Below are 27697 nucleotides of genomic sequence, written 5' to 3' on the forward strand. Positions count from 1 at the left end.
GGCTGCAAAGAGACATTGATAGGATGCAGAGCTGGGCCGAAAAATGGCAGATGGAGTTTAACCCTGATAAGTGCGATGTGATTCATTTTGGTAGGACAAATTTGAATGCGGATTACATGGTCAAAGGTAGGGTTCTGAGGAATGTGGAGGAACAGAGTGATCTTGCGGTTCATATCCACAGATCTCTAAAGGTTGCCACTCAAGTGGATAGAGCTGTGAAGAAGGCCTATAGTGTGTTAGCATTTATTAACAGGGGGTTTGAGTTTAAGAGCCGTGGGGTTATGCTGCAACTGTACAGGACCTTGGTGAGACCACATTTGGAATATTGTGTGCAGTTTTGGTCACCTCACTATAAGAAGGATGTGGAAGCACTGGAAAGAGTGCAAAGGAGATTTACCAGGATGCTGCCTGGTTTGGAGGGTAGGTCTTATGAGGAAAGGTTGGGGGAGCTCGGGCTTTTCTCTTTAGAGCGGAGGAGGTTGAGAGGCGACTTAATAGAGGTTTATAAGATGATGAGGGGGATAGATAGAGTGGACGTTCAGAGACTATTTCCTCGGGTGGATGTAGCTGTTACTAGGGGGCATAACTATAAGGTTCATGGAGGGAGATATAGGAGGGATGTCCGAAGTAGGTTCTTTACTCAGAGAGTGGTTGGGGTGTGGAATGGACTGCCTGCTGTGATAGTGGAGTTGGACATTTCAGGAACTTTCAAGCAGTTATTGGATAGGCACATGGAGCACACTAGAATGATAGGGAGTGGGATAGCTTGATCTTGGTTTCGGAAAAGGTTCGGCACAACATCGTGGGCCGAAGGGCCTGTACTGTGCTGTACTGTTCTATGTTCTAAGTCCATTGCTCCTTGAAAGTGAGCACACAAGTAGATAGGGTGGGTAAAGAAGGGTATGGCATCCTTGCCTTTATTGATTGGGGCATTGAATATAAAAGTCAGGGTATCCTGTTGCAGCTTTATAAAACTTTGGTTAGGCTGCACTTGGGGTATTGCGTTCAATTCTGGTCGCCACATTACAGGAAGGATGTGGAGGCTTTGGAGAGGGTGCCGAAGAGGTTTACCAGGATGCTGGTATGAGCTATAAAAAGAGGTTGTACAAACTCGGGTTGTTTTCTCTGGAATGGCAGAGACTGAGGGAAACCAGATTGAAGTCAATAAAATTATGAGAGGCAGAGATAGGGTTGACAGTCAGATTCCTTTTCCCAGAGTTGAAATGTCTAATACTAGGGGCACGCACCTAAGGTGAGGGGGGGAGGGAGAGTTCAAAGGAGATGTGGGGGGCAAGTTTTTTGCACAGAGAGTGGTAGGTGTCTGTTTCACGCTGTGGGGATGCCAGAGTTGGACTGGGGTAAACACAGTAAGAAGTTTAACAACACCAGGTTAAAGTCCAACAGGTTTATTTGGTAGCAAAAGCTTGTGGCTTTTGCTACCAAATAAACCTGTTGGACTTTAACCTGTTGTTGTTAAACTTCTTACTGTGTTTCATGCTGCCAGGGGCGGTGGTGCAGGCAGATACAATAGAGGCGTTTAAGGGGCTTTTAGATTAAGTACATGACTATGCAAGGAATAGAGAGATATGGACCAAGGGCAGGCAGAAGGGATTAGTTTAATTTGGAGTCATGTTTGGCACAACATTGTGGGCCGAAGAGCCTGCTCCTGTGCTGTATTGTTCGATGTTCTAAATGGGTTACCCATATTCTTTCAGATATTTACCATGTTACAATCCCAGTTGATGTTTATAACTGGAGCAGAAGATCCCAGAATGAAACCTTTCTTTAAAAAATGTGGAGGAACAGAGTCACAGGACCGCTAATTAGTTTTAACAAGCAAAGAAACACGCATTAAACATGAAAAGTTGGATTATGACACAATACTCCTTTCTTCCCCCTTAGCTTAACAAATACACACATGTTTTCAGATTAACACGGATTACAAAGTATGTTTTACGTTACAATTGTCTCAGTAACACAAAGTCCCTTTAAACACACAAGTTGGTTGTGGTCACATACACTGGCCATTCTGAACCCAAGTGAATATCCCCCTAGATAATTGTCACACGAGAGTTTCCAAACTCCACTCCCAAAAAACCACGCTTCAAAATTTTCTTTCACAACAATGCTTTCCATCAGTGGTTTGCGTGACAAGATCCAATCCAAGTTTTCCAAATTACTCTTAAACAAAGCTTTCGTTCCACCTTGAATAAATAATCCAGCATCCAGATTTTACAACTTGATCTCTTGGATTTATTTGCCTTGGCCATTCATAATTGCTTTAACTCCTGATTCCCAGACTCTTAAAATGGCATCAAACTTTTGATTTACCTTGAAAGCCGGCTTACCCACTTTAACACTAGTTACTGCAGCTGTCTCTTTCAATCACAACATTTTGTCTGCTTTTCCCTTGAATTCTCCTGAAAAGTACCTTGGACTCTGTTCTCTTAACTTCAATCTTATTAAGACATTCTTTGTCACAATAGGTTACCTGGACTACATCTGGTTCTTTGGGAAGTTTGTCTCATTGTAGTTCCCTTGTCCTATCCAGTTTGTTTTTTCTGGCAGAGTTGATTGATGTTAACTCCCCGAGGTCCTATCAAATTCAGCTAAAAAACTGAAACGCATAAGCCTTCTTTCCTTAAAAGGGTCCCCAGTTGCTAAGCAACAGTTACAATGCTCCTGCTAGCTTATTTACATTTCATGCCATAATCCTCTCTAAGCACAATAGAAGCGCAGTTTGAACTGAGCAGATCCCCACATGTACAAACACCTTTGTCCAATATTAACTATAAGTTAATAGAAACATTAAATTAAACCCACTTAAAACTATATCTTATTTCTAATGTTTACCAATACAAAATATAAATCCCTTTAAACCACCTTTGATTTCCTAACAACTGACATTAAGGGCTCGATTTTACTATCACGTTGCGCCCATCTTCAGGCGCGAAAATTTGGTAAATTTGGGCGTAAGGAGAGTAGCGCGATCTGCGCCTGCCTCCACGCCGGTTCCCCTTTTACCAAGGCCCAAAAATGGCCACGATCAGGACCGCGCCCGAAACGGGTATGGCAGCCATTTAAATGGGGGAGGGGGGGGGTCTCCTGCCACTCTGCTTGAGATCAGTGGGGGGAAAGGGAGGTCCACAGCCACTATGCCCAAGATCAATGGAGAGGAAGGGGAGTCCGCTGCCACTCTGCTTCAGGTCGGTGGGGGTCCGCTGCCACTCTGCCTGAGATCAGTGGGGGTGTTAGGGGGTCTGCTGCCACTCTGCCTGAGATCAGTGGGGGGGGGTCCCGCAATCGGTCTGGGTGGCGGAGGGGTGGGGGGATAAGGCGGTCAATAATGTTGTGAGGGTGGGGCAATGTTTGTGGGGGCTGGAGGAGGCATTATCTGGCCCGGAAGGAATGTGGCAGGGGAGCGTTATTCTATTTTTTTTTAACTGTGCATGCACAGTTGGAGTCTCCAATCGGAGTTGCAGGGTTTCAGGCGCGTTATGCCACACCCACAGGCTTGTGCAGTGCGATTTGGACTCGCTGATATTTTTGCAGGCAGAGTGCGTATGGTGGTGAACGGGTCTAAAAGTCGGATCTGAAACACTCCCAGTTTCAAGTCTGCCCAGCACTTGGAATCAAAATGGTAAAATAGGGCCCTAAATGTGCAAAAAAATTATTGATGATTTTGGCTGTTCTTAGATCAAAAATTCTTCCTTCTAGTAAAATGGCAATTCTCATGGATAAATGGATGTGTACTAGTTTCCTTTACATTAATTTCAAGGAGTATTTTTAACCTTTAAGTTTTAGTCTATTTTTCAAGGAAAGTCCTGCGCCTAAATTATTACTGCTGCAAAATTACATTTGAGGTCTGCTTTTTTATTAAAGTACAATTCCTGTTGAATCCCATTAGTTTTATATGTGTTTGATTCACAAAGTTTTTGCAAATCTTGTGAAAGCACAGGTTGACACCATACAGGTAGCATTTCTATTGATCTCCAATTTGTATACCCAGAAAGAAGTAAACTTTGCTAAGGAGGCTAGCACATACAAAAAAAATCACTCAATCATTACTTTCTTTAAAAGGTCAGTTTTCATACCATATAACACCTTAAAAATATTCAATGGAAAAACTAGATTTTGGGCCTACTGAGTTGAATATATGTATTTATGTTAACCAATTAGGTGACTAAATTTTTGAATGGTCAGTCTAAGTAGTATGGTATTATTTTGGGTCATATTTTCTAGGCAGCCCCAACCTTCAAACATAATAGCTGAAACACTGCTGAGATTGTAGAAAAAGGTGAGACAGATTTATTTTCTCCCCAATTTACTTCTCTCCTTCCGCTGTAAGCAAAAGGAAATGAAAACCCTGGTGACTCAATTCAAGGCAAGATACCAATTTGGCTTTTCTTTTTAATTTCTACTTACATGCCGAGGGTCTTTGGGATCAAGGGACTCCAGGACCTTTCCCAGCTCATCAATCTCACACTGTTTTTTTTCCATTTCCTTCCACTGTCTTTCCATCTGCTCCCCCACTTTCTCGGTCTCCTGACGCAATCCATTAATCAGCTGAATCTTCTGTGCCAATTGCTGGTGGAGTCGATCCTTCTCAACTTCTGAAATCTATAAATTGAGTAGAAAGGATGACACCACACTGTACAGAATATATCACCACGGTAATTATCAGGTCGATTCCATATGAAAGATCCCAAAATATTATAGTTATCACATTTAACATTTTCCCTAATAACCTTCAAGGATATTGTATAGAGCTTGCCATTTGTTCATTGATAATAATACCTACAAAATCAACCCCAAAGCATCTGCCAGGACATGCACTACAGAAGGCCAAAATCACGCAAGACAAAACCCCGTCTCTTTTGTGGGGAGAACAACTTATTTGCAATTAGTGCATAACCATCACCACACAAAGACTTTTGACATAAATACGGTGTGACAGTATATTAGTATGGTATATATTAAAACAAAGGATCTTGGAAAACAACGGATATAATCTGATTACATTTTTAAATAGTCCTCTACACTTGCATCTAATTTAAATTGCTTTTATAATGAAGCATAATTAATCATGACTGAACGTAAAATAAGGCTACTTTAAAAAAATAAACACTTTTGTTTTCCAATCTTCTCTCTCAAACCTCTGCCAAACAAAAGGTGCAATTGACGTTTGGCTGCTCATTCACTTTTGCTGATAAAACTCGAGAAGGATAATTGTGGGAAAAATAATGCAAAAAGAAAAGGACTTTCTGCCAGTAAGATATGTTTACTATGGTAATTTTAGCTGTTTATAATCAATAATAAACTTTTCTGCACATGCATCTGTCCATGACAGTACTGACAGGACTGACCACCAAAGAGTCCTTGTGGAAATTGAATCCTATCTTCACATTGCGGATACCCTCCATTACATTGTGTGGCACTACCACCGTGCTAAATGGGATACATTTTGATCAGATCCAGGAACTCAAAACTAGGCATCCATGAGGTGCTGTGGGCCATCAGCAGCAGCAGAATTGTACTACAATCTGTAACCTCATGGCCTGGCATATCCCCCACTCTACCATTACCATTAAACCAGGGGATCAACTGTGCTTCAATGAAGAGTGCAGGAGAGCATGCCAGGAGCAGCACCAGGCATACCTAAAAATGAGGTGTCATCTAGTGAATCTACAACTCAGGACTATTTGTGTGTCAAACAGCGGAAGCAGCATGGAATAAATAGAGCTAAGTGATCCCACAATCAATGGATCAAATATAAGTTCTGCAATCCTGCCACATCCAGTTGTGAATGGTTGTAGACAATTAAACAATTCACTGCAGAAGGAGGCTCCACAAATACCCCCATCCGTAATGATGGGAGAAACCAGCACATCACTGCAAAAAAGGCGGCTTGGGCATTTGTAATGAGTGGATAATTAATCTTGGCATCCTCCAAAGGTCCCCAACATCATAGATGCCAGTCTGCAGCCAATTCAATTCACTCCACATGATATCAAGAAATGGCTGAAGCACTGGATACTGCAAAGTCTATGGGCTCCAACAACATTCCAGCAATAATACTGAAAACATTCTCCCAAACTTGATGTGCCCTTAGCCAAGCTGTTCCAGTACAGTTACAACTGTAACTGATTGGGAATGGAGCTGGATTTACGAAGATTTCCAAGAACGTCCATGAGCTGCTCCTAGAATTAATCTCTTCTGTCGGGCTGTTTTAGGACTGAGACATTGGTCTCAATGCACCTAAATTAAGCAACGACAATCACCGCTCACTGTTGAACTCTAGTGATTCTCCTGCTTCACGGGCTGGTTCATTTGTAACATGTACAGAAGCCATGATCATGTTGAATGATGGAGCAGGCTGGTCTAACACAAGCGCGAGGCAATGACCATCTCCAACAAGAGAGAATCTAACCAACTCCTTAATGCCATTACACTACACTGTTCCTTCACTGTCATGGAGACAAAATCCAGGAACTCCCTTCCTCAAAATGGTGGTGAGATACACCCACATGGGCAGCAGCAGTTCAAGAAGGCTGCTCACTGTCACTTCCTCAAAGTGAATTAAACATGGGCAGTAAGTCTGTTCGTGTGATGTAATGATGTGGAGATGTCGGCGTTGGACTGGGGTGGGCACAGTAAGAAGTCTCACAACACCAGGTCAAAATCCAACAGGTTTATTTGGAAGCACGAGCTTTCGGAGCCCTGCTCCTTCCTCGCCTGAAGAAGGAGCAGCACTCCAAAAGCTCGTGATTCCAAATAAACCTGTTGGACTTTGACCTGGTGTTGTGAGACTTCTTACATGTGATGTAAGTGCAGGAGGGGCTGCGTTTTCACAAGCTCTGGCACCACATCTTTTAATCCATTTTTCACCATTGTTCAATGCATAGGAGTGATGTTAGTATTCTGCAAAAGTGTATGCAGAAAAATTACGTCTGGTGTCAATTGGATTATCCTGATGTTCCTCTCTCTTGGGGGCTTCCTTTCTTTATTCAGTTTGGTGAAGTATTGATATAGGCTCTGATTTGTTATAGTTAATCCTAGAGGGTTTCCTTATTTCCTTGGGAGGAGGAGGGTCGTATCTCTTCGAGATACCATGTCAGTGAATCTCTTGATGATTCTTCTTCTCCTTGTTGGTAGGATTTCCTTGGTGGAAAATGGTTTAACTTTTTCAGTGACAGGCAGCCTGATTGGTGCTTCTGATATGACTGGAGAGGAGGGAGGTTTGTAGTGTTGCAAGCCAAGGCGAAACTTATGAGTTCCTGGCTTACTGGTTTCTGTACAAGAGCGTACGCTGCCACGCCACATCTGTACAGATGGCACTATCCTGAGGTTGCTTGGAGGTCCGGAGATACTGAGTTAGACCTGGTTGATTGTACATTGCCCCACAAGGGATCTAGTTTTAGTGTAGTTCTGTCTTTGTTATCCTGTGGAGGAGAGTGTGTACCATGGGGCCATATGCTCATGATTGTATCCTGTTATCCTGAGATTCCCCACTCTTCCTTCTATCCTTTCTTTATCCATATGAGAGGAAATGCCAAAAACAATGACTGCAATCATTGATAACTGGAATCATTTGTATGAATACTGCTGGTCCTTTCTGTATGTTTATGTGGAGCAATAGTTACTCTGTACTGTACTAGATTTTAGGGATTTGTTGCATTTTGTGACAAATGTAAAATGGAAATCTTTCAACAAAAACATTCTGTAATAAAAAGTAGAATTTTGTGGCTTAACACTTTTTTTAAGAAAAGGTTACTGGCCTCTACCAAGGTAACACCACATAGAACTTATCAAAGGAAATAACAAGGGAAACTTTCAAACAGAACATGATTACAACACAGATTTGTGATATTTTTACAAGTAAAGGAGGGACAACAAACCATTATCTTTAGGGAGAAAATGGCACTTTCACGCAATACATGTTATTCAAATTACTTTAGATAGATTGCTGGCTGAAAAGAAATGCTTACTATGCTGTGGTCAGACTGGGATTTCCTGGATATCTGAAGCAGAGAGTCTCAAAAGATATAGTTGGAAAGCATAACTGTTTCAGCTAATAGAAAGAGGCCTGTCCTTGCAACATAATGGGCAAATGTTGACATAAAAAGTGAAACTAAAAAAGGAAGTGGGACACAGGAAGTAAGGCTAATATAATTAAATGCATGCCACATGATTCTGAACAGCTGGGTATATACACAGATTGTATACAGTTAAAGATAGATGCATATCCTCATTGATTTCCTGAGGATAGGCTTGAGTATGGTTCCTGAATGCAAATTGTGTTAATCCTAACCTGTAGTTTTAATAGGTAAATTCAAATTGCTGTAGTTATTTCCCCTTTGCTGAGCGGAATTAGATAGGTTAAATTCGGGAGGACCAGGAGATAGAGGCAAAAGATACGCAAGCATAGAACTAGGTTAGATTTTAGGACGCACTGCTTTTCGTGGAGAGTCCCTGACCCCTGGCACAGCTAGCTGGCACATTGTTTGTTACATGGCATGAACAAGACTTCTGCAGCTTGCAGTTGGATGCATTTTGGACATGTTGAAATTTGTTGAGGATGGGAGGCCAGAAGAGAGAGTGTTAAAACAATTGACTTCTGGCAAAAACACACTTAACAAAAACTGTTTTGGTGATGAAGGTGCCAAGGGTTGGTAATGTTATACAGGTATAAATAAGATTGGAGTTCAAAGCATAATTCAGAATGAAATAGAATGCCTTGGTTTTGCAGTCTGAGGATATAATCAATAGCTGCAGTCTTCTTGATGTTAAGCTGGAAAAAAAACATTGCTCAACTGTGACTTAATGTCAGAGAGGATACCTGAACAACACAAGGTACTTGTGTGGTCGAGAGATTTGGTATATAAAAGCCTGTGGATGAGGAAGAGGACAGTTCTAAAGATGGAACTTTGGGAGGCTTTAGAGGTGACAGGTTTTTAAATATTATTTTCCATACATGGCCATCACTGGCTAGGCCAACATTTGTGCACCTCTAATTGTTCATTAGGTAGTGATTTTGAGCTACCTTCTTTAACTGCTGCAGTCCATCTGGTGTAGATACACTCACAATGCAGTTAGGAAGGAAGTTCCAGGATTTTGACCCAGTGACAGTGAAGGAACAGCGGCATAGCTTCAAGTCAGGATGGTGTATGGCTTTGAGGGGAACTTGCAGCCGCTGGTGTTCCCATGTATCTGTTGCCCTTGTCCTTCTTGGTGGAAGAGGTCACAGATTTGAAAGATGCTCTCGAAAGAACCTTGGTGAGTTGCTGCAATGCATCTTGTATATGGTATACAGTGCTGCCACAGTGCATTGAGCGGTGAAGGCAGTGAATGTTCAAAGTGGTGGAGGTGAGGTGCCAATCAAGCAGGCTGCTTTGTCCTGGAAGGTCAAGCCTCTTCAGTGTTAGTGGAGCGACACTCATACTATCAAGGAGACCATTTCATCTAACTGAGGACTTGTGCATTAGATGGTGGACAGGCTTTGGGGAGTCAGAAGATGCTCATCACAGAATTCCCAGTCTCTGTCTTGATCTTGTAGCCACATGGCTGATCCAGTTCAATTTCTTGTCAATAGTAACCTCCAAGATAGGTTCAGCGATGGTAATGCCATTGAATGTCAAGAATTAGATTCCCTCTTGTTGGGGATGGTCATTGCTGCCACTTGCCTGGCATGAATATTACTTGCTATTCATCAACCCAAACTTGAACGTTGTGCAGGTCTTGCTGCATATGAACACCGACTGCTTTGGAAGCTACGCAGGCACGAATGGATGGCGATCAGGAAGCCATTGCTGCAGAGGATACTTTTGGATAAATAGGAATGGAACTGTGCTAAAATGTCAGACTGCTCCTTGACTATCAATATGCCAAACAAATCTTCCTGAACTTTACAGATAATATATATTTAAAATATTCACATTTTTCTGAGCATTTATTCTTAATATACACATAAAGGTATATTCAAAATGACAGCACTATGATCACACCATTACCAGAAATTTTAACTTAATGTGATTGCCTCACCAGCAGAATTTCCTGACCCTATTGAACAATCACCGAGGAGTACATCTCAGCTGTATGTTCTTTGTTGTACCCACTATACTAGTTGAGTTTGTCCATGTAAAAAACCCTCACTGATGAAATAATCTCCAACTGCAGGTTTGGAGCACCTAGATATTTCAATCTTAATTAACCAATACACACCCGCTTTTGTGCTGCCAACTGCTCCAGGTTTTTCAGCTCTTCAACTGTTCTCAAGACTTGCTGCTGTGTCCTTTCCTTTTCACTCTGTAATTGCTGTAATGACTCTTCAGCTATGAAAAATTAACATAAGAAAAGTGAGTATGAAAATATGGATGTTAAGCAGGATGATTACTAGTTTTTATTTGCATTGTTCAACCTGGAACTCACAATCACAGTATATTAGGAAATTTTAATTTGGTGTTTTAGAAATCAAGCTTGCATTTGAAATTTCTTAAGTTAATACAGTAGAATCCACTCACTCAATCACAATAATATACAAGTCATACTCCTATTTTATAATTGTGTTTCAAAGTTCTTTGTTGAGATATATAAATACGTGAAAATACAACTTTTGTATTCCTTATATTTCTTCATGCTGTTTGGGTGCCAGATCAGAAGCCCCAAGGTATATTATGAAGTCAGACTAAACCCCCAACAACTTTCTTAAGATAAAAGCTGCGGATGCTGAATCTGGAACAAAAACAGAAAATGCTGGAAAATCTCAGCAGGTCTGACAGCATCTGTGGGGAAAAAACAGAGCCAACGTTTTGAGTCTAGATGACCCTTCATCAGTGCTGTTTTGGCATTAGTGTGAGGATCAGATGTTTCACTCCAGGTGCGATTCTACAGACACACTGGGGAGCTTTTATCAAAACAAACTTTATTTAACACCGCAGTCTAACTATAACAAATGAATTAGCTTAACCTTTAACAATTGAACAATACTTAAACATGACAAGATACAAGTCTTAACTGCTAACCTATCACTACAAGTTCCAATTCAAGCACTATTCCCCTCATAGACTTAAACTCCCCTCTTTAAAACTAGTTAGCAAAACACAGGCATACTTGCTTTGACTTAACAGTCATAGAGTTTTCAAAACACCCCTGGAGAGAGAGAGAGACAGACAGACACAAGTTTTTCTGGCAGTCCAAGTAACAACTGTTCGTATTTTAAAATAAACTGAAAACAATATTTATTTCTTGCAAGCTTAGCTCCTCCCATTAAGCACATGACTCTGTCCCTGTCAATCAAGCTAATCAAAACTTTACTCTGAAACCCCAGGGAAATCTAAATAAACAAAAGGTCCATTAACTCTACAAAGAAACACCTCCCTAGCTAAAATCAATTAGTCTGCATTCTTAAATCTGCTGCATGTTTACCAGACAAACCAATTCTTGTAACAAAACACTGCCTCATAAAGCAACTCCACCTTAAACATAAAATACATCAAAATAGCACAATATCACCATAATTCATTGATAATGAATCAATGACACTGACATATGGCATTGCACCAATTTCACAACCTTGTTATAACACTGCCAATGGTACAGAACTTGGCAATTTCATGTTGAAAATGAAACAGTTTGAAAAACAAGTGGAATTTACTTTATACATTTCACCGATGAGAAAGGGAAACACAGCTGTTGAATTTGAGAGCTTCAAAACTTGTTTATTTTCACAAAATATACCTTTTTAATACTAAAATAAGGCGCCCATAATTTGAACTTTATGTAATCATTTTAAAGAACTGAAAAAATGGTTTCTTTCCCACAAGGGTTCCAGCAGTGCTACCTTACTTAAGTGTCATTCTTAATGCCAAACAAGATAGTGAATGTTGATGAGCTCTTTAGCCAGTAGATAGAATCACACTGAACCTGATTGATATGTCACCCAACAATACCCACAAACGCACTTTCCAAAAAGAGGTTGTCATTGATTGGCAACCTGCAGTAGAAATCATTGCTGATTTATCCTCAATTAACAAGGTACTCCAAGGCTAAATGTAAATGCTCTCACCAAGAATCAAAATTGGGAGATTCCTGGATTCTCAGGTTTTGTACAATGCTTTGTGGCATATTTATCATATAGGAAATTCTTCAATGGATTTGGGCTAAGATAATTGATTTAAATATTTTTGAGAGCTTCACTCATTAAAATATGTCTATTTTTTTTAAACTGAATTTATTTCCTTTTTACGACTTTAATTGATCTTCCACTGCTTAAAAAAGGCAATTTAAGAGCACAATTTTGAAATATAATTCTAGAATTCTTTACCTTTCTGAATTTTCCTTTCTTTATCTTCCAACTGTACATCCAGTGCTTGATGCAGTTTTGCTCTCACTTCCTCATTTTTTCCCTGATCATCCTCATCGAACTGAATTTTTCCAACTTTCCCATGCTGCACTGGATCAACGATATGTTCCTCTTGAGTGTAGAGATTTCTCTTGTATCTGGCCTTCCCAATATATGGGCTCTCATTAGGGATTTCTTCTAATGCAAAATTCTGTAAAATGGTTCAGTTAAAAATAAAATTCATGACTGCACCTCAAAAGAACTGTCAAGTTATTAAATCTAAGATCCAGTGTCCTTTGCACAAAATAAAAATACTAAGCCATGTCCAAAGAAATTTGTGAAAAGAATGTTAATAAAGTCTTTGGTAAAATCATTCTTGTGTGATTATGAATAGAAGACAGGAATATTGACTGCCAGAACAAAGTGTTTATTAAGTACCAAAAAAGGGCTGAAGTGTGTGAAAGTAAGAATGTAGATCCGTAACAGAAAAATACAATGTGAAAAGAAGCAAAGTATTAGTGATTGTGTTTAGATGTTTCTCAGAAAATTTGTTCTCACCCTCCTTTTGTGTCTCTCACAACATTCTGCAACTGAACAGGTGAATAGCTGTACTTCCAGAACTTTGCCAAATCGGTTGCTATGAGATATTGAAGAACCAGTTGTAACTTGTACAGGGACATTAATTTTCTCTTACTCAGTTGGAAATAGGTTTCTGCTGTGCATTCCATGTCATGATATGGGAATCGGACAGGCAAGTGGAATTGAGGTGGAAGATCAGCCATGATCTTATTGAATGGCAGAGTAGGCTTGAGGGGCTGGATGGCCTATTCCCTGCTCCAATCACTTAAGTTCTCATTCATCATCATCTTAAGCCAAAACCAAGAGCTTCCTAAGCAGTGAAATCTAAAAAATCACAATCATTATATAATCATGCTAGAATCAATCATTCCCTGCAACTTCACTGTCTAATTGGAGAAAAATCAGTCTATTACCGTGTATTCCAAATGATTTATTTGGAAACAAACCCCCAAAAACTGTACAGTGTGTTGCTATAGTTAGACAAAAATCAATCTGCTGAAAATGATAGCTCAAATCAGCTAACAAAAGGACCTATGCTGTAATTGTATGAATTGCTTTGCACAAACAAAGCAGATAAGACAAGTAATCCTCTACTTTTGCTTCATTGGATTTAAAACCCCTTCCATCAGAATTGGTCATCAGCAATAAATAAGCAACCTAATAAAGTAAGGTTTTACATTACCGCAGCTGGGAAGTGATGCAGTGGTTCAAACTTGGCATCAATTTTGTAAAATGCTAGTTCCTGTTCCAGCTGATACTGCTTATGACAGGCCCGTGTCAACTCTGCTGTCTTCTGCTTCAGCTGTCGCAGAGAAGGAAAAAAATGTGAAAAATACCAAAGCATAGTATTCATCAAGTCTAATAAATGCAATTTGAAGTGAGTTCTTCTTTCTCCTCTTGACTTCTTAAAGTTGACTTGCCCCCAAGTTTCCAAGACAGAAAAGGTGATCAGCCAATAATCTAAGAAGCACTGTGAGACAATAAATCCAAGCTGCCCAATTGAAGAGATATCCATCTCCTTTGTTTCTGTTTAGTCTTAGAAATTATCTTTCACTAAATCAGCATTCTAAGACATGAGATCAACCAGCCAGATGTTTTCATGACAAAAGCAAAGTCCAACATGACAAATTAAATGCATTTTTATATCAAAGAAATTCTTTAATACTACCTAGAAATGATTTCAAAATCTAAAATTATTTTCTGATGATTTTATCTGCAGGTACATGTAAAGATGTTGTTTTCCATGTGGCAGTCACTATCCAAAAAGTCGTAATATTTTACGTATACAGATTGCTTATTTTAAATGATCAAATTTTGAAATTTAATAGCTCAACGGATATAATTACAGATTTCTCCATTTTCTTTTTGTTATTCAAATCTTTCCCAATACATGTCAAATCACAAGCACACACACACGCACACACATAGACAGTTAAAATTACAATAATGAACACAGAGATCACACTTGGGATAATTTTGAAAATATTTCTTCTGCAATTCTTAACAGTCTAATAAAATAAAGAAACATAAATATTAACTAATATGTCAGCTCCATTAGCTACACATAAACCTATTCTAAACCTACTCCACATACATCTTCCCCGCCTGAAGTCCCAGTCACTCATCACCTGTGATCTCATCACTTTCTATTGATTCCAAGGTCCTTAATTAAAGTTCTTCCATGATCTTACCCTGACCGCTTAAACTTGCTGCAACCCTGTTTCCTAACACTTTCTGCTGGTTTAAAGCTGGAACACTTCTCAATGCACCACCACTAGTGGCAGATTCTGCAGCATTTTCAACCCTACATTATTTGTGCAATGCTTTTATTCATTCACTGAAATGTATTATTTTTTGTCTGTTGCAAGCTTCTTATTTCTGTGAGGTGACCAGCATTTTTGACAGCATATTTGATCTACTAATGCAAAATCTTCCAGGTTTTCCAATAGCATTAACCATTATGAATATTGTCTTCCTTTATACCAATATGTAACGTTTTATTCACTAAGAAGCTTCAGGGATGATTTTGCACCCCAAACACTGAAATCCTTTGTGTGATCCCTGCTGCATGCAACAGGAGCACCATAGGCTATGATACCTGAAGGCAAGTGTGCAGTAAGGCCTCAATAGCCAGCGGCAGGAAAAACTGCAGAAAAGCAATAGGTTAAAAAAAAAGTAAAATGAAACATTGAATAGAATAAGATTTTAGAATCATACAAATTTTTAGCATGGTTTAAGAAAAACTATCGGTTTAAAATAAGCTGCTTGATCAAGCCGAGACAAAAACAAAACCTTGCAGCCGCCAGTGTTTGCAAACACGCTAGCTGTTGTGCTTACCACATGCAAATAAAAGAGCAGTGCACAAAGGACAGCACATATTTTGTTTTTGTTCAAACAAAAACTCTACATATTTCAACATGCAGGCAGATCAGCTGATGATAAAAATAGATGAGCTGTACATTCTATTTTTCCACTGGCTACCTTCACTGGGGAACAAAGATGCAGCACGCAGCAGGGAGAGTGTTGTGAATAACCAATGATACCAGCTAAAGGGAGAAAAGCAAGCACATGTTGTCAGCACAAATTATAAACATCTGTTAAGAGTGTAGAGTAGACACAGCACATTTCACTTCCAGAGTTAAAGGCAAACTTGCACAATTGTTGACACAATTCATTATCAGTTGTAAGCACGTTCATCTGACGGACAGACTTTTGGTATCAAACTCAGAGCAGGGTTTCAAGCTCAGATGCATCACTTTCACAATATTGATCAAAAATGTATCAAGAAATGAATTTTGAGATTTTTTTACATTACTGTCCACAGTATCAAATAAGGTGAGCAAAAGGGGCCCATCCTCTGACCCGTCCCTGCCTCTCCCCACCAGAGAGGGCATGATGAATCAGTTGGAGTACCCATTTCTGATTCTCTGCTTAGGGAAAATGGCCCCTAATTAATTCGTGGGTAGAAAAGGGTTGTGTGAGAATCCCACATATTGACCATGGGATGCCAATTAGGCACATGAGTCACTTAGAACCAATTATCCCTGACCCCACTGGAGTTTAGTGGTGGCGGAGGGATTTAACAGGTCTTGCATTGTTATCCCCTAGCTCCCGAAGGTTGGTTTGCCTGCAGCTCTGTGAGGGGGTGGGGGCGGGATCTCGTTGACAGGAATTTGATGCCTGATCAAAAGACATGTATGAGGGTGGGAGTGCTGAAAACCACCCTTCCTGCCCTTCCTCTGACCTGTCCCTGCCCCTCCCCACCAGTGACTCCATTCCATTAACTTGGGCAGTATCGAATACTCACGTCAATAACAAAAATTGAAAATGCCGGAAAATCTCGGCAGGTCTGACAGCATCTGTGGTGGTGAAGGAATAGAGCCAACGTTTCGAGTCTGGATGACCCTTCGTCAGAGCTCATATTGATGTACGTCAATAAACTATTGTTAACACTGTTACAAGTTTGAATTACTCAGAGCTTTCTTTTTGGTTAACATTTCCACCAGAGATTTTGAGTGACATTGGCCAGGAAATGCCTTGGAAATACTCCCACCCTGCCCATGTTATGTTATCAGAAGTGCAGCATCACACATTATTAGGCTTTCACCATTCACATCAGTAGCAGTTGAGGAATTTTCAGATGGTCGTGCAGCTGTACTAGTGGTTTCATTCAGTCACAACCTTCTGCAATAGTCCCTCGCTCTCCAAGCCTCTTGTCATGCATAGAAGCAGAGGGTAAGACTGATAAATGAATACTTTGCATCACCTTTACCAAGGAAGGAGATGCTGCCAAAGTCGTGGTGAAAGAGAAGGTAGTTGAGACACTGAATCAGCTAAAAATTGATGGAGGAATATTTGAAAGGCTGGTTGCACTCTGATGATGCTGAGGGAAGTGACAATGGCAATTGCTGAGGCACGCAGCACAATCTTTCAACCCATCTTAGATGCAGGGGTGGTGCCAGAAGACTGGAGAATTATAAATTCCACACCTTTGCTCAGAAAAGGAGCACAAGAATAAACCCTGTAACTACAGGCTCGTAGATTTATCCTTGGTGGTAAGAAAGCTTTTAGCACAATAATTCAGGACAAAAATGACTGTCACTTGTGCCTTGGAAATGGTGCAAGTGTGAATTAATTAAGGAAAGCTAATTTGTTAAAGGCAAATCATGTTTAACTAATTTGACTGAGTTCCTTGGTGAGATGATAGGGAAGGTTTATGAAGATAATGCAGTTTACTTGCTGTACATGGATTTCCAAAAGATGTTTGATGAGTGCCACATAAGCTTATCAGCAAAGCTAAAACTCATGGAATGAAAGAGATAGTGGAAGAATGGATATAAAGTAGGCTGAGTGATAGGAAACATAGTGGTGAATGGTTGTTTTTAGACGATAGTGGGGTTTCCCCAGGGATTGGTATTAGGACCTTTGCTTCTCTTGATACATAATAATGACCAAAAGACTTAGGAGCAGAAGTAAGCCAGTCAACCCATTGAGTCTGCTCTGCCATTTAATGAGATCATGACTGATCTAATAATCCTCAACAGGATTCTGAGCTCTGTATTTCAAGGCAGAGAGTATAAAAGCAAGGCGGTTAAGGTGAACCTTTAAAAAACACTTTCGGCTTCAACTGGAGTTTTGTTCAATTCTAGGCACCACACTAGGAAGAAAGTAAAGACATTCGACAGACTGCAGAAAGGATTTATAAAAATGGTTCAAATGAGAAGCTGGGACTGTTCTCCTTAGAGAAGACAAAGTTTAGAGGAGATTTGATAGAGATGTTAAACATCTTGAGGAGTCTGGGACAGAGCAGAAAGGGAGAAACTCTCCCATTGGCACAAGGATCATGAATCAGAGGACAACGATTTAGAAAAATTAGCGAAAGAACCAGAGGTTACATGAGAAACTTGTTTACTTTGCAAATGTTATCACAAATGTTATCAGTTGGAATGCACTGCCTTAGTCTGTGATGGGATAAGGACAATTGTGGCTTCCAAAAAGGAAATGGACAATATTTGAAGCAAAAAAATTTGCAAGACTATGAGGAAAAGGCAGAGGAGGGGCACTTCAGTAGAGTTATTCTCACAGAGGCAATGTGAGAATGCCTCTGTGAGAATAACAGAGCAGACTGAATGGCCTCTTTCTGTGCTTTAACCATTCTAATATCATTATTAATTCAAAATCATACCAGTTCATTCTTGGTCTCCACCTCTCTTTCCAATTCTTTGCAGTTGTTCTTCTCTTGCTGTTTTTCCTGTTTAAGTGACTTGTTCAATTGATCTTGCCTCCTGATATTCTCTACTGCCTTCGATTGCTCCAGCTCTATCCGCTCAATTTCCTTCATCTTTCTCTCCAGTTCCTTCTCAAGCTTCTCGAGTTCTTCTGAATAGCCCCAATAAAAGACAAAATGATTTGCAAGCTTGACTAAGTCCTTGGCCTTAACATTGAGTTCAATAATCTCAGATGATCACTATAATGTCCATTGCTGACAATGTGTGTCAGCATTTGGGGTACAGATCTTGGAAGGTGCTTAAAGGTTGTGGGGTAAATGCCTTTATAATTATGCTTATTATCTCATGTTAATATCACTCCAGTATTTAGTACTGTCTGCTCTTTCTGCATATTATGCATTGTAAATCTCTCCCATGTGTTTATTCTGCTTTACTTTGCCCTTCCATTTTCTTTTCCAGTTTTAATGAAGGGTTACATCTGAAACATTGGCCGGAATTTTACCGTCCCGCCCGCCACAGGAATCGGAGCAGGCGATGGGCAGACCATGGAAAGGTCCGTTGACCCCGGGTGGGATTTTACTGTTTCGGGACAAGTGAAGCTGTAAAATCCCGCCCATTAAATTGTCCGTTCTCTCTACAGATGTAATGCGTGGTAATGACCCCAAGACTCTTAATTGGTCTGTTGTATTTTTGTTTCAGGTTTTCAATCTTTTTGCTTTTTTAGCAATTTTCAAAATGTAGTTTTCAAAAATTAAGTTTCAGCTTCCACTGATTGCAAAAGTTGAGTTTTTGATGTTAAAAATTGTCTCCTAATTTAAACAGGGAGTCTCATTAAAAGTACCACCTTAAAAATTACTTAAAATGATTTTTTTTTAAATTCAACTGTAAGTGCTGAGGATATAGTTTGCAGCATGGCTGGAATGCTACTGAAATTAACAGTGCAAGAAAGTGCAAACAACTGCAACAATTAAAATCATATAAAATAAGACTAAGTACATGGATTAATGTCAATGCATACTCGTAATAATTTAGCTCCCTGATAATTACAAGCTCCGACTCTTCCCAAACTTCTCACCGTCAAATCATCAGATCTTACTGTTTAACCAATTTTTTAAAAATTAAAAAAGCACCAAAAGGGCTATTACATTAATTATAGGTCAAAAGGAAATGCATGAAAAGGTGAAATCTGAAAATATTGGAAATACACAAGTTGATCTTTGTTATATTTAGAGGACCTAAACTTAGTGTACTTGACCACCGGATTTAAACGGCTAATTTAATATAACAATTATTCAAACACAGTTGAAATATTCTTTGGACAAAATCATACATGTTTCAGAATTTATTTTACCCAAATTAAATCGGTCGTGAGCCTCTTGCCTCTCTTGAGTAGTTACTGGCTGTCCATCCAAGCAATTCAACGAACGTAAATGATATATGACGTACAATCGATAATGTGGAAGGCGAGCAATAGGGTTATCAGCCAGGGTTAGCGAAATCAACTCTTTCAAAGGTTTCAGTTTAGTTACGTCCTGTAGCTAAGCCGTAAAACAGCAAAATGATCAGATCATCCACAGGAAATATACCTAATGTATTAACTATGAAATCATAAGATTAATCTTCTTGTCTAAACAGAAGCATCATTTTACAATCACAAAAAGCCCAAATATATTCTATTTAAAACAATTGCAAATAAAAACATTTGGGATTTTAAATATATAACTCAGAGTTCCCAATGGCCAAAAAGATAATTTTTAGTTCACTTTTACTTATTTCCTTGCCCCCCCCCCCCCCCCCCCCCACCCCGTCCAGCTGCTTAAAGGAAATGCAGAAATTACAAGTTATCGACCAACAACAGATTTTCCAGTCGTGTTGTGACTGAATAAAGTAATTTTTCTCACCAATGTGGTGGACAAAAGTGTCCTTTAACCCAAATGCACAAGGGGTGTGTTTTTTTAAATACCAATGCTAACACTGAATGTGGAATTGGGCCATCAGTTATGTAGCACTGGAAGAAAAAGAAACAATCGGTACAGCTGAAATTGCAATCAGCAATATAAAGTTCATAAACTCAGATATCGTGCCAGATATTCGGAAATTCACAATACATCTGCTTTTGGAAGTTTCAGGCTTAATTTTGAAAAGTTGCGCCTTATTTCTGAACTCTTATTATCTTACACTCAGATGTTTAAACTACATTGCAGTTTTCTTTATTTTCATTATCACAGAAAAAGATATTGACAATAGAACATAGAACAGTACAGCACAGAACAGGCCCTTTGGCCCACGATGTTGTGCTGAGCTTTATCTGAAACCAAGATCAAGCTATCCCACTCTATCATCCTGATGAGCTCCTTGTGCCTATCCAATAACCGCTTAAATGTTCCTAAAGTGTCTGACTCCACTATCACTGCAGGCAGTCCATTCCACACCCCAACCACTCTCTGCGTAAAGAACCTACCTCAGACATCCTTCCTATATCTCCCACCATGAACCCTATAGTTATGCCCCCTTGTAATAGCTCCCTCCACCCGAGGAAATAATCTTTGAACGTTCACTCTATCTATCCCCTTCATCATTTTATAAACCTCTATTAAGTCTCCCCTCAACCGCCTCCACTCCAGAGAGAACAGCCCTAGCTCCCTCAACCTTTCCTCATAAGACCTGCCCTCCAAACCAGGCAGCATCCTGGTAAATCTCCTCTGCACTCTTTCCAGCGCTTCCACATCCTTCTTATAGTGAGGTGACCAGAACTGCACGCAATATTCCAAATGTGGTCTCACCAAGGTCCTGTACAGTTGCAGCATAACCCCACGCTCTTAAACTCCAACCCCCTGTTAATAAAAGCTAACACACTATAGGCCTTCTTCACAGCTCTATCCACTTGAGTGGCAACCTTCAGAGATCTGTGGATATGGACCCCAAGATCTCTCTGTTCCTACACAGTCTTCAGAACCCTACCTTTGACCCTGTAATCCACATTTAAATTTGTCCTACCAAAATGAATCACCTCACATTTATCAGGGTTAAACTCCATCTGCCATTTTTCAGCCCAGCTTTGCATCCTATCTATGTCTCTTTGCAGTCTACAACAGCCCTCCACCTCATCCACTACCCCACCAATCTTGGTGTCATCAGCAAATTTACTGATCCACCCTTCAGCCCCCTCCTCTATGTCATTAATAAAAATCACAAATAGCAGAGGACCAAGCACTGATCCCTGTGGCACTCTGCTAGCAACCTGCCTCCAGTCTAACAATTTTCCATCCACCACCACCCTCTGTCTTCGATCAGATAGCCAGTTACTTATCCAATCGGCCAACTTTCCCTCTATCCCACACCTCCTTACTTTCATCATAAGCCGACCATGGGGGACCTTATCAAACGCCTTACTAAAATCCATGTATATGACATCAACTGCCCTACCTTCATCAACACACTTAGTTACCTCCTCAAAAAATTCTATCAAATTTGACAATATCTTACAATTGGAGTCTGACTGCAGATGTTTGATCCTGAAGCTTTGAAAATTCTACATTATTAAAAGGAGATATAGTGCATAAATACATATTTTCTTAAACTCCATCCTACAAATTACAATTTTATACATACTCCTTGACCCAAGTTGTTTCTTTTAGATACAAATCCCAACAGTCAATCTTCTATGAACATTGCAATATGCTTAACTGAAATCAACATACCGATGTAATATTGTTCTGTTTGAGGTTGAGGATGCAAAGCGATCGCAACTTCTTTCCAACCCAAACTGGAATTTGTTCAATATAATTTCCAGCCAGCTTCAGATTCTGCAGGTTCACCATGTGCTCCAGACCTTCAATTTTACTAAATGCAGGGAAAAAAATATTTTTTTTCAACCCAGATATTAAATGTATCTCCTGACCAGGCATGTAAAGCCAGTGTAAAGGCATTCAACATTATCTGATTTTCAACAGAATAAATCTAAATTATTCTATATTTATTAGGACCGAGACAAGTGTAGCATCATCATGCAAAATCAACAGAAAATTCATCAAATATCAAACATCCAAATTACTGATTGTTTTTTAATTTAATCCATTAATCATACAGGTCAAATTTTGTTTCTTCATTCACTTTATCTCATTGGTGAAAGTACAGCACATTTCCCTAGTTACTCACCGAATTTGGTTGAATGAAAGACTAAGTTCACGTAATTTACACTGTTTGTCCAATTTTTCTATTTTCTCAATCAAATTGTTGTTCAGGTTCAAGATCAGTAACTGCTCGCATTTTTCCAAGTTTTCTATGAACTGAATATAAAATATTATGAATTATTTAACCAACAACACCATGGAAGCTGCATACTTATATATTATTTTCCTGAGGGAGTTTACCCTCCAGACTTTTCCAATTTTTCTTTCCATGATTGGGTTCTCTCTGGGACAAAAACTTTCTGTTGCAGAAAGGGTATGTTAGCAGTTCAGTTTAAGATCAAAACTGATGTTGCTCTTTGTCTTGCAACAAAAGGGGAAGTAATGTTGGCTCAATGAAAATATTCCCATCTTCATACTGGGAGACACATCAGTTCTGCTTGATGATCCCTGTATATCATAGTAGAGAGTAGGAGCTAAACAGAATTAGATAACTGATAGATGTGTTTACACCCCAGATGCTGCATTTTCCAACAGACAGCACTGCTGAAATTAGATGCTGTATCTTTTGCAAGCAATTACGCTTTCAATTACAAGGCTTCGGACATTATTTTTACACCCATCAATATTCTTCATTAATTGATTATTTAGATAAGAGGTATCCTTCATTACATATAATTGGATAAAAGTACTGTCATTTCATACTTCCAATAAGCATAATTAAGATGTCAAAATTATTTTGCAGAACTATGAACATTTTATACAATTTTTAAATATATTCTCTTATTTCTATCAACTCAATGAAGACATTTACTCAAATTAATGGTGGTAGATTTGAACCCTAGAAATAAATGTTTAGTAGTATAATTAGCTGCATATTCTGAAACATTTCATATTGAGTGATATCATGTATTGAACAAAATTGAAACCTATACTGTGCGTCAGGCCTATAAGTTGCTGGCATTTGTTAGTCACTGTATGTTGTTTTGAGATAAGCCACTGAACCAATGCAGAAGCAAACCTAAAGTTTAAAAAAGTGACTGGGATATATATTATAGTTGCTTCAAAGCTATAGATTTGGTGCCAACTCATTCTGCTCAGTCAAAAAACAAATACAATGCCTCCAGCATAGCATTGCATTTAGCAGAAGTGGAAATACGAGTGGAGAGCAGAGGATGTGATGCATTTTTCTATTTTCATAGCTAGGCAAGGACTGCCTGCACAATTGAGTCTCTAGACTAGGAAAGGACCATTATTGTAAACTAAGTTATACAAAGCGATTAGAGATTGTGTGTAAAAGATAAGACAGGAGCTATTGAAATTTAATTTCCACTCCTACTAAAAATAATTACAGCTCCTGTACTTTACTCATTTTAAAGGCATTCACAAGGAACTATCAGATTTATAAAGAAAATGATTTCTCCAAACTGGAGAAAAATCTCCAAGTTATCACTAGTATAGCAGTTGTTCATCAAATAAAACCCTAACAATTGGATCGAGAGCACTGAACTGTCTGCCAATGGTCTGCTGATCTAGGATTTTACGGCATCGCTTGACCCGAGGCCGGAAAATCCCACCCGAGGTCAATGGACATTTCCATTGTCCGTCTCTCGCCTGCTCCAATTCTGTGGCGGGCGGGGCAATAGAATTCCGGCGATTGTGTAAGACAATTCTGCACTAAGCCAGATGGAACTGGGTCTTGACCTAAGTAGGCATTATCTAATATGTAAAAATTCCTGAATTAATGCTAAAATTTGTTTCCAATTGGAACACAAACTATATACTTTAACAAGCCAACTTTATGTCAAAATTTGGATCATTGTTTCAATGAACTCCATTGTACTACCTTAAACTTTTTTCCTGCTTCCTTGGACAGGCAAAGGTTGAGACACTGCACAGAACTAAATTGTTCTTGTTTTGACTGCTTTTTGATTAAGTCCTCAGTGATGTATCGGACCCCTGGGCTTTTATTTGCTGCACCTAAAAATGAGAAAAAGAATCCAAAGTTTACACTCATTTCTCAACCATAGCTAAGCATGTATCCTAATGTAATACAGAAAGAATGTACGAGTCAGGGAACAGGAATTCTTAAAGGACAAGTAAGTAGAAAACATAAATATGTGGTGAACTGGGTTTCAGTAGGCTGAGAGCATGTTCAAACAATGTGTAATCGATTATGTTAGTTTCTACTGTTTGAGAAAGTAAGTAAATAACTTTTACCAATGCTGCCTTTAGATTAATCATTACAAGGTACACGTACAGAAAAAGAAATCACAGTAACTCTTCCTTTACCTATCCTTCTTCAGCACTCCCTCGAACAGCACAGATACTGATAGTTCGCTCATGGAAATGCCAGGTATAAAACCAGCTGTTGGAGCTCTATATCGCCGTTTGGAGCATTGATTGCACCACACATTTTGCTAATTCTACACCATTTGGAGCACTGATATGTTAATTTTATTTATGCAGTATAATGAAGTATTATAAAAAGATCTGGAGGTCAGCATGACCCCACAGATCCATGGCTCATTATTAATTATGGGTTACAAAATAACTACATGCAATTAATACCATAGCCCAGATTTTCCTGCAATGACAAGATCAGTGACTTACACTGTATAATTAGTCATCTCACATACTTTCACAATATATCTCTCGATATTTTCCTGTATTTGTATTGAGAATTACATTGCATAGAGAATGGCAGCAAATTGAAAATGACATGACATTTTTGTCAACAATTCCATGAAAACTCAATTGCAACTTTAAGTTGAAAATTATCTTTTAATGCAAGTCTTTTAAAAAATTCATTTAGTGGATGTGGGCATCACTGATTAGGCCAGCAGTTATTGCCCAACCCTAGCTGCCCTTCAGAAGTGGTGGTGAGCTGTCTTCTTGAACCACTGCAGTCCTTGAGGTATATGCACACCCACTGTGCTGCTCAGGAGGTAACTCTAGGATTTTGACCTACAACAGTAAAGGGACAGCAATATATTTCCAAGTCAGGTTGGTGAGTGACTTGGAGGGGAACCCAGCTGTTCCCAGGTATCTGCTGCTCTTGTACTTCTCGCTGGTACTAGTCATGGGTTTGGAAGGTGCTGCTGAAGGAACCTTGGTGAGTTCCTGCAGTGCATCTTGTAGACGGTACACATGGCTGCCACTGTTCATCAGTAGCAATCAAACGGGCTGCTTTGTCCTGAATGCTGTTGGAGCTGCACTCATCCAGTCAAGTGGATGCCTTGTAGTTGGTGAACCAAGCTTTGGGGAGTCAGGAGGTGAGTTACTTGTTGCAGGATTTTTTTTAAAAATTCATTCGTGGGACATGAGCATCGCATTTATTGCCCATCCCTAGTTGCCTGAGGGCAGTTGAGAGTCAACCACATTGCTGTGGCTCTGGAGTCACATGTAGGCCAGGCCAGGTAAGGACGGCACATTTCCTTCCCTAAAGGACATTAGTGAACCAGATGGGTTTTTCCGACAATCGACAATAGTTTCATGGTCATCAGTAGATTCTTGATTTTAGATTTTTTAATTGAATTCAAATTCCACCATCTGCCGTGGTGGGATTTGAACCAGAACATTAGCTGAGTTTCTGGATTAATAGTCCAGCGATGATACCACTAGGCCATCACCTCCCTAGGATTCCTAGCCTTTCACCTGCTCTGGTAGCCACAGTATTTATGGCTCACATTTTACTGGCATATCCGCCCGAGGGACGCAAGATCGTGCCTGAGGCCTATGAAGAATGTCGTTCTGCATCGGGGCAGGCGTGCCAGTAAAATCAGGGCCTATGTGTCTAGTCCGGTTCAATTTCTGGTTAACACTAGCCCCAGAATGTTGATAGTGGGGGATTTAGCGATGGTAATGTCATTGAATGTCAAGGGGCGATGGTTAGATCCTCTCTTGTTGGAGATGGTCATTGCCTGACACTTGTGTGATATGAATGTTACTTGCCACTTGTCAGCCCAAACCTGGATTTTGTCCAGGTCTTACTGCAATTGGACATAGATTGCTTCAGTTTCTGAGTAGTCGCAAATGGGTGCTGAGCATCCCCACTTCTGACCTTATGATGGAAGGAATGTCATTGATGGAACAGCTGAAGATGATTGGGCCGAGCTATGGCACTCATCCAAACTGTTACTTCCATCAGGCTGATCATTCGTCAACTCCATTCAATTTGAAGCATGTCATAAATTTGTGAATGGAGATTAAACAGAGGTGCTAAGCCTGATTGTAACCTCAAACCATATCTAATAATGAGTAAAAAAACTCTCTCATCAGTTCTGAAAAATGGCAGCAGTGTGAAAAATCACAATTCAACATTCACAGAATCACAATTGCTATTGCAACAAGGCGGAAAAGGCAGAGGAAAATATAGACAGCCGCAAATGATAGCTCATGTCAGGTACTCCCCATAATGTGTTCTTTCTTCTGCATCATTCAATGGTCTGAATGACAAACGCATACCATTATAATGCTGCATGTTTCCAGGAAAATCTGAGCTAATACCCTGGATTTGGATAGATTTAATAATATGTAACACCCAAATTCTTACTCTTTCCGGTAGCATATGTAACGGCAGATTCACTTTCACTTCCATCACTGATGCCAAGTTGAGGAGCACCAGCATTTCGAGAATTATACAAATCTGGAAAATGAGATCCACTGGCTGGGGATGTAGTTCTTGGAGTTAAGGTTAAGGAGACTGGGCTTTGAACGCTACTCTTTGATGCTTGCAGTCTGTTCATTGTCAATTGTTGTGGAGTTCTTTTCCTCATGGCGTTAGTACTCAAACATTGAGTGCCGTATAAAAGTTTTCCAATGTGATGAAAAACTGATGTAAATCTGTTAAAACAAAATATTAACTCATGTTATTTCAGTGAAAATTCTCAAAATGCACACATCTCAACTCACCTTTGTATATACTATTCAAATCTAGGAGTGGCAAAGTAAAAGTTGTAACAAGCCCTTTATGTTGTTCCATATATTGAAATTTATAACATATGAAAAGCATACAAGTGTAGATTTTTCTTTACCCAGCGCACAAAGATTAACAACTTATGGATTTGTTATATCAGGCCTATTCCCCCATTTTCTGGAGTATTTCCTGGAGATTTTTTCAAGATACCTAATTAGACTAGCCCCTCTCTGCCCCATAGGTGTTGAATCAGTAGTGGCATTTTAGGGACATGTTCATAGTCTCCCATCTCATTTTTTGAGAAGTCTACTCCTGATGCCTTAGTAGAAGGGCAACTGCCAAAAGTTAGAGTGAGACCCCTGCGAACCAGAGGAATCCTAGAGTAAGCGAAAGACATAATATAGACAAGTAAAAAATAGTCATTTAAGATCATTTCCAGTACAATGGCCTTCTGAGTTCTATACTCCATCAGCAATAGCAAGGACCCCATCTTGGTGTCTCA

General features: G+C 39.6%; 1 protein-coding gene across 2 annotated transcripts in view; it reads right to left on the bottom strand.

The window, feature by feature from the left end:
• cntrl (centriolin) overlaps positions 1 to 27697 on the bottom strand; it is a 121980-nt gene that overhangs the window by 90286 nt on the left and 3997 nt on the right. For both annotated transcript variants that reach the window (XM_078226378.1, XM_078226379.1), the window contains exons 2-11: positions 26833 to 27122; positions 24124 to 24257; positions 22306 to 22436; positions 21849 to 21990; positions 19499 to 19685; positions 18105 to 18298; positions 13602 to 13721; positions 12323 to 12551; positions 10222 to 10331; positions 4426 to 4620 (exon numbers count right to left, since the gene is read on the bottom strand). In XM_078226378.1, coding sequence (XP_078082504.1) covers positions 4426 to 4620; positions 10222 to 10331; positions 12323 to 12551; positions 13602 to 13721; positions 18105 to 18298; positions 19499 to 19685; positions 21849 to 21990; positions 22306 to 22436; positions 24124 to 24257; positions 26833 to 27055 — 1665 coding nt within the window. In that variant the 5' untranslated portion in view covers positions 27056 to 27122. The remainder of the gene's footprint in view (positions 1 to 4425; positions 4621 to 10221; positions 10332 to 12322; positions 12552 to 13601; positions 13722 to 18104; positions 18299 to 19498; positions 19686 to 21848; positions 21991 to 22305; positions 22437 to 24123; positions 24258 to 26832; positions 27123 to 27697) is intronic.

Source organism: Mustelus asterias, chromosome 13 (genome assembly GCF_964213995.1).
Source record: "Mustelus asterias chromosome 13, sMusAst1.hap1.1, whole genome shotgun sequence".
Classification (NCBI taxonomy): Eukaryota; Metazoa; Chordata; class Chondrichthyes; order Carcharhiniformes; family Triakidae; genus Mustelus; species Mustelus asterias.